The sequence below is a fragment of the Montipora foliosa genome, chromosome 2 (genome assembly GCF_036669935.1).
Source record: "Montipora foliosa isolate CH-2021 chromosome 2, ASM3666993v2, whole genome shotgun sequence".
NCBI lineage: Eukaryota > Metazoa > Cnidaria > Anthozoa > Scleractinia > Acroporidae > Montipora > Montipora foliosa.
The window spans coordinates 13,662,136-13,675,971 of record NC_090870.1 but is presented as its reverse complement, the minus strand read 5'-3'; the positions used below and the strand labels follow the sequence as shown (position 1 = coordinate 13,675,971).

Genomic DNA, 13,836 nt, shown 5'->3' with positions numbered 1-13,836 from the left:
AAGTGATCTAGCTTGATAGCTAAGTGCACTCCACTATAAAAACAAAGCAAGCAAGCAATGCTCTACACAAGGAAGTCCAGGTTGAGATCTGACTTAAAAGTCAACGAAAAAAACCAGGCAAGTACATTCTTTTGGAACTCCGAAGAGGCTTTTTCAAAAGAACCGGGCGGGTATTCCACCACAAAGTAGCTTTAGCACAGGTAGCCTGAGAACCAGCAAAGTGAATAGAAACACCTCTGATCGTGAAGGCCGTGCCTGGGTAGTGCTTGGTGTAAGACTGACTTTTATGTCCCATGCCACGCCCTGACGGGGACATAAAGTTCTGTTCCTAAAAATATATTACACGGCATAGCCTTGACTCAAGGAATTAGTGGAGATAGAGGTTTCTCTTGATGAGTTCTTAACTCGTGCTAGCAGGAAAACCCATTGACTCCTGGGGGTTCCCCATTGACGAGTAAAATCGTCTGGTACTACAGTAAAATACTAAGTATGGCCGGTTTGGGCCGGTTTAGGTATCAAAGGGATAAGGTGGCCGATATCATACATATAAATTAAAGCCATCACAAAATTATTCTCTAAACTCAACTGTAAACTTCTCGTCTATCGTTCAATTTACAAATTTGGCCATCAGCGATTTAACAAAAGACAACCCCAAAAGTTTTTTTTGGGGAAAAGTGAAGCAATTGCAAACTCAAAATGTTTATCAGCAAGTGTCATAAGGCTTCCCGAAATAGTTTCGAATAAATTACATCGATAAGTTCCAAAGCCAGCTGGAAAAGTACTACTCAAGTTTGCGGCAAATTTCTCTTGTAAAGTCTGAGCATGAGCTGCGTCCACCAAGATCCCCCGTCAATACCTGTCAAATACGACAAGAAAGCGCGTGTCGCTATCAATTAGAGAAACTGATAACAAAAAAAAAACCTATCAGCATAGTTCACTGCTACTCTAGTTTAAATAAATTTGAGTGTAGCTTAGAAAGTTACGATTCAAAGACCCAACATTTCCACACGCCTGTCTAGTGTCTTCATCAGTGGTGATCCTATTTTTATCTGAAGTGCGGGCTAAAGGCGAAAGAGAGAAATGATGCTCGCCCTTTTTTTAAGCAATTGTATCTTACAGCACCTGAAAAACTCAGGTGACTTCGACGGGATTCGAACCCATGACCTCTGCGATGATGCCGGTGCAATGCTCTGCTAACTGCATGAGCTATGAAGCCACACAGTTGGAAGCAGGTCAATTTTTTTAGCCCTATTTAGTACATTAGTGGCATTAGAGCGGTTTTCAATTGAGTGTCGAAAGTAATTAGATAATTACTTTGGTTTATGATTACTTCACTCAATAATTGGTTCAAAGTTTTCGCGCCATTTTTTCAACCAATCAGAAGTGAAACCAAAACCAGTCGTAGCTCACGCGTGCCCATTTTCCCGCGCTTTGTGTCGGCTACGTGTAATTACTTCGAGTTTTGATTGGTTTACTGGAATGTCTTCGTCCTTTTTGATTGGCCAAAGTAATTACTTTGGTTTTGGTTTTACGACACTCATTTGAAACTCGCTCTATACAAGTGCTCTTGCAATAACAGTGGGTTACCCCTGATGAAGATAGCCTTAAAAGTTAAACAGTGCTCACCATGCCTTCTTTGATAGTTTCCAACACGGCCCTTTCAACCAAATCCGCATGTTTCTGTAGCTTCATATGCCGCAGCATCATAACAGCACTCAAAAGAAGAGCTGTTGGATTCGCTTTGTCCTCGCCTGCGATATCAGGAGCTGTGCCATGTACCTGCGTCCAAAACAAGAACATTCATTTTGGCTCCGGAAGTTCAAAAGCCAAAGTTCAGAGGTGACCGCAAAGTTCCCCAAAGGGGCGAACGGTTCCCTTACAGGCGAGTATCTGTTGATGCCATTGTTTATATTTCAATTCAATAACATAAGAACTTCCTTAAAGAAGCTATCGTGCTGTAAAAAAAATTGGCTACAAAAGTTAAAAAGAACGTGCAAATCTTGATATTATATCTGTAAATTGAAGCCTTTGGGCTTCAGTAATCTGTGAGAGGTTACAACGTTTGCCATTCATTCACTTCTGAGTCTGATTGCATCAGGTGTTTTTTGAACCAACTCCCGAACCAGACATAAGCGTTTTGGGGTCACAGACAGCTACCGGAAGAGAGCTGTTTTGCTTTTGAGTTTTCTGGCATCTACACCACTCCACTCTCGTAGAAACGATTTGTCCGAAATTCTCGATGAAACTTCTGCCCTGGAATGAAGAAGAAACACTTCGGGCTGCCATTTGTTACTGAGAAGTACCTTGGCTCGCACGCCCCATATATAGTCGCGCCGGACTCACACGACTGGCCAAGGCACAAACCCCGTTTTGGAAGCCTGAGGCAAGCGATACTCAGATCTGAATGAGTTGATGTCTGTCTACTATAGATGTCTCGGCGAGTACACTGACAATTGTATCACAAATCGCAAGACTCACAGATTCAAATATGGCTACTCCATCTGCTCCTATGTTTCCACTGGGTGTTACACCTAGGCCTCCAATCAAACCTGCACACAAATCACTGTAAAAGAAATGAAGACCTCACAATTTCAGTGCAGAGACTCACTAAAAAATCGCTATGAAGAAGTACGGCTCCTTCCTCGCAATATTTTGGATTGACCAGTGACCCTCTTTGGATGAGTCGTGACACAACACTGCTGGACACTGATTTTTAATGGCGGAGGGGCAAGACTTTGAAAACGTTACATGTACCATACTTCATATTTTGTCAACTCAGTCTATGTAATTATTTAATTTATACTTACACCTTCATTATATTTTACTTTCGATCCCGGCCTTACTGTTACTGTTAACTTTATTTTTACTCTGAGGGAGCCCAATGTCTATAAACCTCATGGTTTCGTTTTGGGCTTCCTCGCCACTATCATTTGCTTTTGTATAACTGAAAACGTCCATGTAACAAACACACAAACACAAACAGACAGCCGACCTAATTTCAAGTAGATTCACTAATTCACGTCTGTTAATTCCTTATTAAAACACTATTGGCAAAACGAAGAAGCGGAATGGTCATCTAATGCCATGAAATTTGTTTCATTTCCATTACAAGAATCTTCCACACCAACGTTGTTTGCATGTTACCAGGATCTTCCCACCAACGACCCGTGGCTCAGATGTGTAAAGTGCTCCTGTGATAAAAAAATCACCTCCTTTCTTCTTCAGATTTTGAAAGTGCGTTTGTTTAACATCTGACTGGCAAGATTTTGAGCTTTCATTTTTATCTAAAGGCCGTTTACTTTGAGTGTAAATTTTGGATTTCACGGCCCGCCATTAATACTTACTGACCGATTGGACCTCAGATGGTTGGGTCTAGGGAAAAGTGACGTCATGTACTCCCTAGCTAAAATTTCAGCGTGTGAATGCAGTTTATTGTATATGCAAAACGCGAATTTAAAAGTCTGAAAGCCCAAAACTCTCTTGCTGCATGTTAATTCTGCGGCGTACACACGCATTGCATTCTTAAACTAGTGAGTATTTGACGTCATTTTCTCCTCGATCCAGCTCTCTCAAGATCTTAAAGTTAGTAATGGCGGACCATTAAAAAGGAAAAATTCCGTCAAAATAAACAGGGTGTCCTTTTTAAATCACGGCTTAAAACTTTGATCGCTTAGTGTTTAGTTAATACAGTTTTGAAATCTAAAGAAAAATCTAAATTGCACTTTAAGCATCGGACTTGCGTGCGGGAGAAAGCGAGTTCACAAACCTGGTCGGACCAACACTCAGGTGTTGGAGGAAGTGCTGCCTACGTAATTTCATTTTTTAAACTTCTTAGGTCCCCTCCCACAACTCTTCCTATTAGTCAACACTGTGGGAAGTCAAAGTACAAACACACCCAACTCGCGAAGAGTAGGGTGTTGGTGGTTTCTCTCTCTTAAGGGCCGGGCTAAACTAGGAAACATTGTTGATGGTTGTAAACCACCACGAAACTGATGTGATATGAGGGACCTTAAGATCTACGCCAAAAATCATAAGTCTTTCTCAATCATTCCGTTTCATTCACCCCCCACAATGTGCGCAAAGTATCCTAAAAAGGAATTGGTATGAGTGGTTACAAAGTAAGAGTAGAGAATGAAAGATTCTCTGTTGTATGCTTACGTTGTCGTCAAAACCTCAAACTTGGTGATTTCACGTCGTCGTTATGCAGACCGCCGAAAAAATATGAGCTAAAATCCGTGCTGCACGTGCAGGACGATCATTTTTCCTCTGTTAACCAATGATATCATTGTTTTGAGGTGTTGTTGTTGCCGTCGCCATCTGAAAATCTTAAGCTCCCTATGTACGGTCTGCGACGGCGACGTTCAAAATAGAACTTTGCAAACCAAGTTTGTCGCGATTAGTTCATCTCGTTCGCGTCGTACAATGTGGGCGAAGTATCCTTACCAGGCTAAAACTAAATTGGTACGAGCGGTTTCAGAGTAAAAATAGAGACTGAAAGATTCACATTTGTACGCACGCGCTGTCATTAAAACCTCAAATTTGGTTAACAACTTTGGTGACTTCACTTCGTTGTTTGTGCAGAGTAACGCAAGAATATGTGCTGAGACGCGTGCTAAGACATGTGCCGCACGTGCAGCACGATTATTTTTCTTCTTTTAACCAATGATATTGTTGTTTTGTGGCGTTGTCGTTGACAACCACGTCGTAGATCTTAAAGCCACTATAACCATCACCATTGTAGCCAGTTAAGACCCTTATGTCCAGGGTTGTAGCACAATGACACACATGAACTTCGGCGTGGACAACACAACAGACTTAAGCTATACCTATTTCTCTTTACAACAATAAGCTCGGGTCAAATAGGTTTAAAATTAGCTGACGGTAAGGCAGAATGAGACACCAACTAAACAGTAACTGATCGAAGTCTTAAGCCTTGATTTCAAAAGACACCTGTTTAGTTTAAATGGAATTTTCCTGTTTAATGGTCCGCCACTACTAACTTTAAAATCTTGAGAGAGCTGGATCGAGGAGAAAATGACGTCAAAGACTCCCTAGTTTAAGAATACAATGCGTGTGTAGGCGGATGAATTGATATGCAGAATGGAGTTTCGAGCTTTCAGACTTTAAAACTCGTGTTTTGCATATATAATAAGCTGCGTTTACATGCTAAAATTTTAAGCTAGTGGGTAACTGACGTCACTTTTCCCTAGATCCAACCCTCTGAGGTCCAATCGGTCAGTGAGTAATGGCAGACCGTGAAATCCAAAACTTACAATCATTAACAATTATTCCTCGAGCCCGAATGGGCTCTGAGTCAATAGCCCATGAGACCGAAGGCCGAATGGGCTATTGACTCAGAGGCCATGAGGGCGAGAGGAATAATTGTTTTAGTAAAATCCAACTAGTTGTTCAAAAAAATATCGAGACAAAACATCTTTCGCTAGTTAAAGCTAGACTTTAATTGTTGTTTTGGTTTTCATAGCTGGTGCTTTTTGCTACTAGTGGGCTATAACAAATAGCCTACTAGTAGCTCAACCAATCAGAACGTAGCATTGATAATAGACCACTAGCCTAAGTGTTAAGCAATTACACTTTCAAAATCTGAAGAAAAAAAAAAGAAGTGATTTTTTGATAATAGTAGCACTTTAACCCTTGTAGGATATTATACAATACAATACAATACAATACAATATTATTGACCACTCCCCATAGGGGCTTTTCAGGGCCAATGAAACACAATCATGACAGAACAGAACATTCAACCACAACTGTTAAGAATCCCAACTGATCGGAGCCAAGCTAGTTGGCTATTTACAAGTGCAGCTGAGAAGTTGAACCAGAGACCACCAGAACAAATTCAACCAGTGCTCAGATCGCATCTTGAACCAGTGATGCCAGGATCTCAAGGCAAGTGCCCTAACCACTGCCTTCTACAGGATTTTACTCTGCCTAAAGCCAGATGATTTAGGTACTCATCAATTGGGGTCACTTTATAGTGAATAAAGAACTCGTCAAGAAAATGCATATACCTTAGGATATCTCCATATAGGTTTGGCATCACCATGACATCAAATTTTGTAGGATCTGTTACAATCTGACAAAAAGAAGCAGAAATGTTCTTAATAAGCAAAACACACACCCTCTACATGCATTGAAAAATCTTGCTGCATTCTTGAAGCATACGCTAGAGAGATTTAGATTCTAGGATGAGAACGACTACAAGTACGAGATTTTCTCATAGAACAACAGTGAGTGCGTGGAAACCAGCATCATTTTGGCGGAAAAAGCGTGATACCGTTGTCATTTTAGTACAAGGTCTTGCAAAAATGTCATCACGTCATAACAAGTCAACAACACGGTAGTAGCTTTGGCAATTTTCGATCAGCAAAAAGGTTCAGTTGTCAGAAATAAGAATAACAGAGCAACCTATACTGCTACCAAAGACTAAGATTAATCGTACAGGTTATAAATTTCTTGGTATTTTTGCTAAAAATGGGCAGTCCAAATTCGTTCTCATTCTCATCCTCGTCCTAGAATCTGAAGGTCCCTACTGATTCAACACATCATGACTTTGCACCATTGCACTAAACTCTTTATTCGAAGTATCCTTCAGGCCTCAGTTGTTCAAAGGCCAGATAACTTTATCCGGTGGGTGAGTCACTATTTGTCAGTTTCAATTCCTGCAAGGATTTCAGTATTTTTGCCCTGACTCGTAACTGTGACTGTGCACACTCCAAGCATGTCTACGTCTCAGGTTAGATTGAACTTTATTATAGTTCCATAGCCCATCAATTGGTAAAAGTCCAGTGGGTACATGAGAAAACATTAGAAAAACAAGTGGAAGAGAAGCATCACTGTGCAAAAAAGCAGTTTGTCTGTACTGTTCCAAGAAATCAACACACTCATGCCTCTTCCTTGTTTGGCCAAAAGACTGATGACTGCTAATTTTGATTTAAAAAAGGCAAAGTGTGTGATGGTCTTGAGATTTGATTAATTTCATTGCACAAAATACTCTGAGCAGCCAGCTGTTTCCTAAATTTACCTTTCAAAATAATTATTACTTTAAGTTAGTCCCGGTTTACAACACTGTGCTCAAAAAACAGTTCTTTTAGTCTCCAAAAATACTTAAGGTTTTTTAGGTTTTTTATTTGACTTACATCATAAAAACTCTGGAACCAGATGGATTATATTGCTAGTATCAAACCTGTTGTGGAATATTGACTACTCATCCTCAAACTTACATTAAGGCAGGTTGTATCTAGGTACATCTCTTTGTAATTGATATCTTTGTTTTTCTCAGCAGCCTCCCGGCAGCATTGTAGGAATAGACCATCTGAAAGTCGCCTAGGAAAAACAAAATAACGAAAGAAAAGTTTCCTAAAAGAAAGACTGCATGGTGCATGGCAAATCTTGTGTTAATTACCTAAGTTTCTGCCACCATCCAGCCCATGACACACTAAGGTTCTGTAAGTATCAACCATTTCAACTTCAACCAAGTCGAAACAGTTGACCTTAAAATTCAACGTCCCCCTTTTTCAATTATTATTGTTTCCATTTGTTCTGTGGTAATAGTCATTGCATGTTTACAGTTATGTCTTTAACAGCCATTCCTGACTATAATATAAAAGCAAACAAAAAAGACTTTTGGTGCTTACCATCACTTTCAACAATAATATTTTTCAACCACATTCAGAGCTGGGTGAAAAGATGTCCCCACAAACCATTCTAGAAAAGCTAATCAACCCCACCAACATAAGAATGGTTGATTGCAACAGTTGTAGAACATGACCTGACGTTCAGGAGAACATGGATATAATTTTTTCTAAGTATTCTCAAGTCACCATAAACCTCTTTGTTGGTAAACCAGGATTAAAGGGAGGTTGTTAACCCTAACCCCCCCCCCCCCCCCTCCCAAGTGGATTGATGAGTAAAATTCATCAATTCATTAGAACTGATCAATTCATCAATTCATCAGAATCTCTGTACGGTGGCCAATTTACATCACCAACTCCGTTGATAAAACCAAATTTTTGTATCCTACTTCCCGACCGACGCAGCACCACAGTTTCTTTAGAAACTACCCCTTCATTCGATGAGTAAAATTGTCTGGTGTTAGACAGAGAAACATCTATTAAGTCTCAATCCTAGTAGTCAGTGGGTTAACAATACAGTGGTTTGTATTCTGTGAATGAAATGATATAATTATGAAATGAATCGCATACCAAACTGCGGATATGAAATCAAGTAAAGCTAATGATCCTTGCAGCTATGGATGCAATGTTAGCAATTGCGTAGAGAAGAATGAAAAATTGCTAAAATTGTGTCTATAGATAACTGTGAGGATCATAGCTTTACTTGATGGTCTATATTCTCCAGTAAACGACCTTAGGTGTTAGTCATTTACAAATGCATCCCTAAATAAAGGCTGTTTGCCTAAGACACCCAGAAGTGCTCATTTTAGGTTGCCAGGTCCTAGATTGAGATGACACTATGCCTGGCAAATCCCAGCTACAATCTTATCAAGATCTCTTATTTGATATAAGGCTTCAAATTCACAACTTTGGGTTCTCTGTTAAAATTAATTTACAATGATTCATACAATGATTTGCTATTAGTCTCTCCCCACGGGGCTTTTCAGGACTAATTTTACAATACTTTTGTTGGAGACTTTAGCCAGACTGCTTGTTACGCAGTTTACAATTAATTTTTATGGAAGTGAAAGATGCCCCCGTCCAGCTTAGGTTAGACCACAACACCGGGGACTACGTCCCCTACTCTTATCGAACAGTTAGTGGGTTCTTTAAAGTCCCATACTATTTAATTTCCAACAAGGGTTATGAGACGGAACCCCCGGTTTACAGTCCTTATCCGAGAAGACTTGAAAGTCTAACCATTTGCAGATGTAATTACAAAGGCAGCACATTCTCCTCAGTTATTTTAAGACCCTGAGTGTTGGTCCGGCCGGAGACGAACTCACGACCTCCTGCATGACAGCCCGATGCTCTACCAACTGAGCCACCGGTGCGAGGTGCAACTATGGGGAGGGGGAGGGGGACAGATCAGACAAAAAGTGAGAGGGACAGAAATTCCCTGTGATACCAATTGATTTTATTTTATAAAATTTAATGTCCCAAAAGGCAAGCCACTGCTTTAATGGGAGTCCCTGACCTCAATCCTCAAATACCTGTAACAAGACTACATCTGGCACTTCTGGTAATAACTCACATGATGTTTGCCTTGTGGACAGCCGTAACAGTGTGTCTGCCATTTGCCTTGGCAAAGTCAAAGGCAAAGTCTGCCACACGCTGAGAAGCTTCCTTTGTTATAAGTTTAATGCTTTGCACAACACCATCGACTACCTGTAGACAGAAAACACTGTTTTGTTCAAACTTAAAATAGATTTAAAGCAGTCAAGGAAAGAAGCAATCAACTAACATATGATGCTGAAGATGAATCACAATTTTTTAGCCCAAAACATCATTACAGTTCATGAAAAAACTTACTAGGCTATCCCCTTTTTTTCTCTGTTTACCATCGAATGGGTTTCCTTATCCTAGTCGGTTGGTTGCAGTAAAAACGAACAAACAAACAAAGAAAAAGAAAATGAGAAGCACTTAAAAAAAAGGTTTCAAGTTCGGAAAGAATTGAGTGACGGGGCAGGGAGCAGAAATGAGTAGAGAGTTGTAGCTAAAAAAAAGGCCCCTCCTGTGGAAAAGTGGGGTTGATTATAATTATTGAAAATGAAAATCTGTACTGACAAAGCTAATGTTTATATTTCAGATAAAACATTAAAAGAAGGTTTTACGAAGTTAATACCTTCCTCAAAAGTCCTTTTTTTGAAAATTCTTGAAAAGATATGGGTCAGTTGGACCATGGTAAACAGAAGAAAAAAGGGTTTGGCTAAAGTAAGTAGTTGTGAAGAAGCCTGCAAAAACTCCAGGATCACTAAAATTAAAGGTACTTAGCCATCTTTACTTAGTAAAGAATGGCGGCCTTCATAGCTAAGTGGTTCAAGTGCAATGTTAAACTCCTTTACATGGCCACAGGTTACAGTCCTACACAAGCCTGGATTTGTTTCCATAAATTGCAATGATCTTTCACTTGACAAAAAGTATTGCAAACAGGCGAGTATCCCACAATAATTGAATTAACCCAGGCCTGTAGAAGTGATACAACACTGAAGTAAGTATTGTAAAGTTAACATAACTTATTTAAGTGAAGCATCTCTTTGCAAGTTCACCAATATTGATATCATTGTTGTAATACAAGACACATCCTACAGGGATTGCATTAATGCAGAAATCGTGCATTTTATGCACATAAAATAAAAAAAATGCATCATGGAAATTTTAATGTGTCCCAGGCCTCAAGGAACTGACCTAATGGGGACATAGTTTTTCAGTGAGTGATTAAATAACTCACACAAGTTGCTTTGATTTGTTGGTTCTGTTGCTTGGGCGACATGCAAAGAGGAAATAATAAATAGCGAAGTAAAGTAACATAGTGGTCACCATATTGGATTTAGCAATGCAAAGGAGACTGGTAAAGATGACTAAACATCCGGGAAACTCAATTGATGAAAGTCATAAATTTCGAGGAAATGAAAGGCTATACTATGATAAGTAACTGAAGAGAGAAGAGAACTACACACAGTGCATTTTTACCTTTCAACACACTCATTCGAAAAATTGGTTTTCGCCCTGAGCGGGACTCGAACCCACGTCTCCCTGATTACTAGTCGGGGATGCTAAGCCACTACGCCGTCAAGGCTAGCACGCTGGTAATGCAGCAGATTAATGTTCAAAGTGAAGATGAGTGTGTCAAAAGGTAAAAATGCACGGTGTGTACTTCTCTTTTCTCTTCAGTTACATATAGTATAGCTTTACATTGCCTCGAGATTTCTGACTTTCATCTGTTCTAAGCCCTGTTTGGGGTAACGTTACAAAGGCAAGGATACACACTCAAGTGATGAAAACGTTGGGCCCTAGGGATCCCCACGCCGCTAAGTCACCTCAGTCTCTTGCACCAACTTTCACGTGGCCAGTTTGCAAAAAATTGTTTCGAAGCTCTTCTGTCAAACAGGAACGCTTTGTATGCAGGCTAACTTAGTTAAATTTCCAATTTTAAGCCTATTAGCTTTCAATCAACGATGAAATGATATATGAAATGGATCATATATGAACTGCGGATATGAAATCAAGTGAAGCCATTATTGATTTCATATCCGCAGTTCATATATGATCCATTTCATATATCATTTCATCGTTGATTCATTCCTCACAGGAACATTAGAACCCACAAATGACCAGCTCCCAACGTCAGGCTTCATAGCTCAGTTGGTTAGAGCGTCGCACTGGTATTGCAAGGACACGGGTTCAAACCCTGTTGAAGTCCTGAATTTTTCAGGCTTCTTTACGCAATTGCAAAAAATTGCGTTCATAACTGCGAGGATCATAGCTTCACTTGATAGCTTTCAATTGATAACAAGCCAATAATTATTGTTAGTCATCTAAGACTGATAAATTCTTGGGTGACAAAAGTGCTAATCCCACACATTCTTTGTAAAATTTCGAATTTTCAAAGCATCATTGCTCACAGATGATCTGGTATATCAGGATCAAATTTTCAGGAAGAGTTCACTACATGTATGCAATGCACTTTCAACATTCAGTGCTTTATTCTTGGCTAACTGACCTTATCTTTACTGAGAACTTGTCAAAAGATACAGTGTGAAACCCCAACTTAACAAACAAAGAGCCTAGTTTCCACTGAATCTTACCACATGTTCTATGCCACTGTATTCACCCTCCGTGTTTTCTCTGATTGTCACCAAATCAACATCACTGTATGCTGTTGGATAGCCCTCTATAGACTTGCAAGGCCGTACATTGGCATATAAACTAAAAACTCTGCACAGAGAAAATAATCATATTTACTGATCATTTGAAACAAACTTATTATATTTACAGATTAATGTCTCTGTTCCAAGTATGTTTGTGTGTTAACTACTAGACATTTACATTGACTCCAGTTGGTGTTAATGGGGGAGCACTGCCTTGTGTTAGGTTAGCCTGTGCGACTTCCGATGATTGTGTGACAAAGGAACCTCACTTATCCCCCCAGCACTATGAGCTGAAATATGCAAAACAGCACATTCTTGATCGGACAAGAGTACCGGTTAGCAGGCAACGCAGCCAACAAGCTTTGGAGAAGTTGCCTTGCAGACTTAACCAGCCGCACCAAACAGGAGTGTCCCGGGTTTATTGAAATGCATACAAGGCCCCAACCTCAACTCCAAAGTGAGGGAGGAAGGGGAAACCACAATATATCGAGTGCTAAATGCAGTGAACAACACAACATAAGTGACCTCTAAATAGTTTCCTTAAAATGCTTTTATAGCCAGACAAATGTCTGCTGGCATGGCCAGTCAGAAGAGATGTACTACAAGTGAACTTAGCGTTACAGGTGGCTTGCCTTAGCCATGAATTGAGCTTTGAAAAAAAGCGCCAATGCTGTGGATCGTGCCAGCTTGCTAGCGACAACAAAGCCACGAAGTTCAAAGCTAGAATACAATAAATCCTTCGTGTTTGCTGACCTTGCCAACTAGAGAGTACAATCACTACATTGAAAACAGAGCCACCATGAAAGGTTTTACAGATAATAGAGTCATGATCCATTAACTACATTTTACTTGCGTGACAGTAAAATTGCCATTATACATGTAACTGTGATTGAAACAAAAGTTGCACAAGAAACAAGAGACCCAGAGCTTAAGGCAGCTGAAAACATCATGACAGAATAATCAGAATAATCAGCAAACACGATTTTAACCAACGCAAACGAAAATTTTGTATACCGGTAATTAATGAAAACTTCAGCTTCCTAAAGCAGTGGTTTCAATAAGCACTGACAGCCACTGAAAAGCAGTGACTACATGTAAAGAGGTCCATTAACAATATATTGTTGGGGGACTGCTTTGTATATTTTGAAGTGTGAAATGCTTTCTTCTTAAAAACTAAAAAATTAATTAATTAAAAAAATTAACCCATTGACTCCAAGGAGTGAAAGTTACTCAGGGTTTTCAATAAGGGCCGGTTTCGTTGGCTATTATATTTGAAGTGTGACAAAACAACATTTTCAGTCACGACAGATAAAATACATTAAATTTTCATGCAGCTAATAGAATGCAAAGGAGCCTTAAAGTGGGTATATCATCATTGCTAATTTAGCGTTTATGTACTCTCTCTCTCTCTCTCTAAAAAAAAAAGCCGAAATTTAATGGTATCAGTGTTCTGTTCATTAATACCCTAATTTGTGCTTCAGAATGCAGGAAATGCATTCCAAGAGGCCAAATTTTCAAATTTTCTGGGAAAGGATGCCCCTGCATCCCCTACAAGCTCATGCTTTCGGCCCTCGAAAAATGTGTTGTCCACTCTCCTGTTACCGGTTATTATATAATTATTTTCTGTGTCTAACACCTCTACATCCACTAGAAAACTATGTGGTGTTGCTAAAATGAGGATAAGGGTAAGGGAAAGGTTTATTAGTGTTAGCCTACAGTGTAACCTACATGTAGACCTAAAATTCCGATTTTGAGGACACACGATATGGTTTCCAGTTTTGATGGCTGAAACTCAGTTTGGGACACTCGACGAATTTGGCCGAATATAACGTTAGCTAGACAGTAAATAAGTTTACCTACATGTAGGTCTAGACCTGTCCCCTCTTAACCCTCCTAGGAGTGAGACTTCATACTCCTCAATGAGAGTCAGGAGTCAATGGGCTCAAGAAAGATTTTTTCAAACCTAAGGGTAAAATTTATTTGGACTTTAACAA

The 13,836-nt window shown here is 39.7% G+C and overlaps 1 protein-coding gene across 1 annotated transcript in view; it reads right to left on the bottom strand.

The window, feature by feature from the left end:
* Positions 1-568: 568 nt before the first annotated feature.
* LOC137992501 (isocitrate dehydrogenase [NAD] subunit alpha, mitochondrial-like) overlaps positions 569-13,836 on the bottom strand; it is a 17,591-nt gene continuing 4,323 nt past the window's right edge. The window contains exons 6-12 of the mRNA XM_068837864.1: positions 11,780-11,909; positions 9,226-9,359; positions 7,242-7,344; positions 6,030-6,094; positions 2,479-2,563; positions 1,627-1,779; positions 569-856 (exon numbers count right to left, since the gene is read on the bottom strand). Coding sequence (XP_068693965.1) covers positions 782-856; positions 1,627-1,779; positions 2,479-2,563; positions 6,030-6,094; positions 7,242-7,344; positions 9,226-9,359; positions 11,780-11,909 — 745 coding nt within the window. The 3' untranslated portion in view covers positions 569-781. The remainder of the gene's footprint in view (positions 857-1,626; positions 1,780-2,478; positions 2,564-6,029; positions 6,095-7,241; positions 7,345-9,225; positions 9,360-11,779; positions 11,910-13,836) is intronic.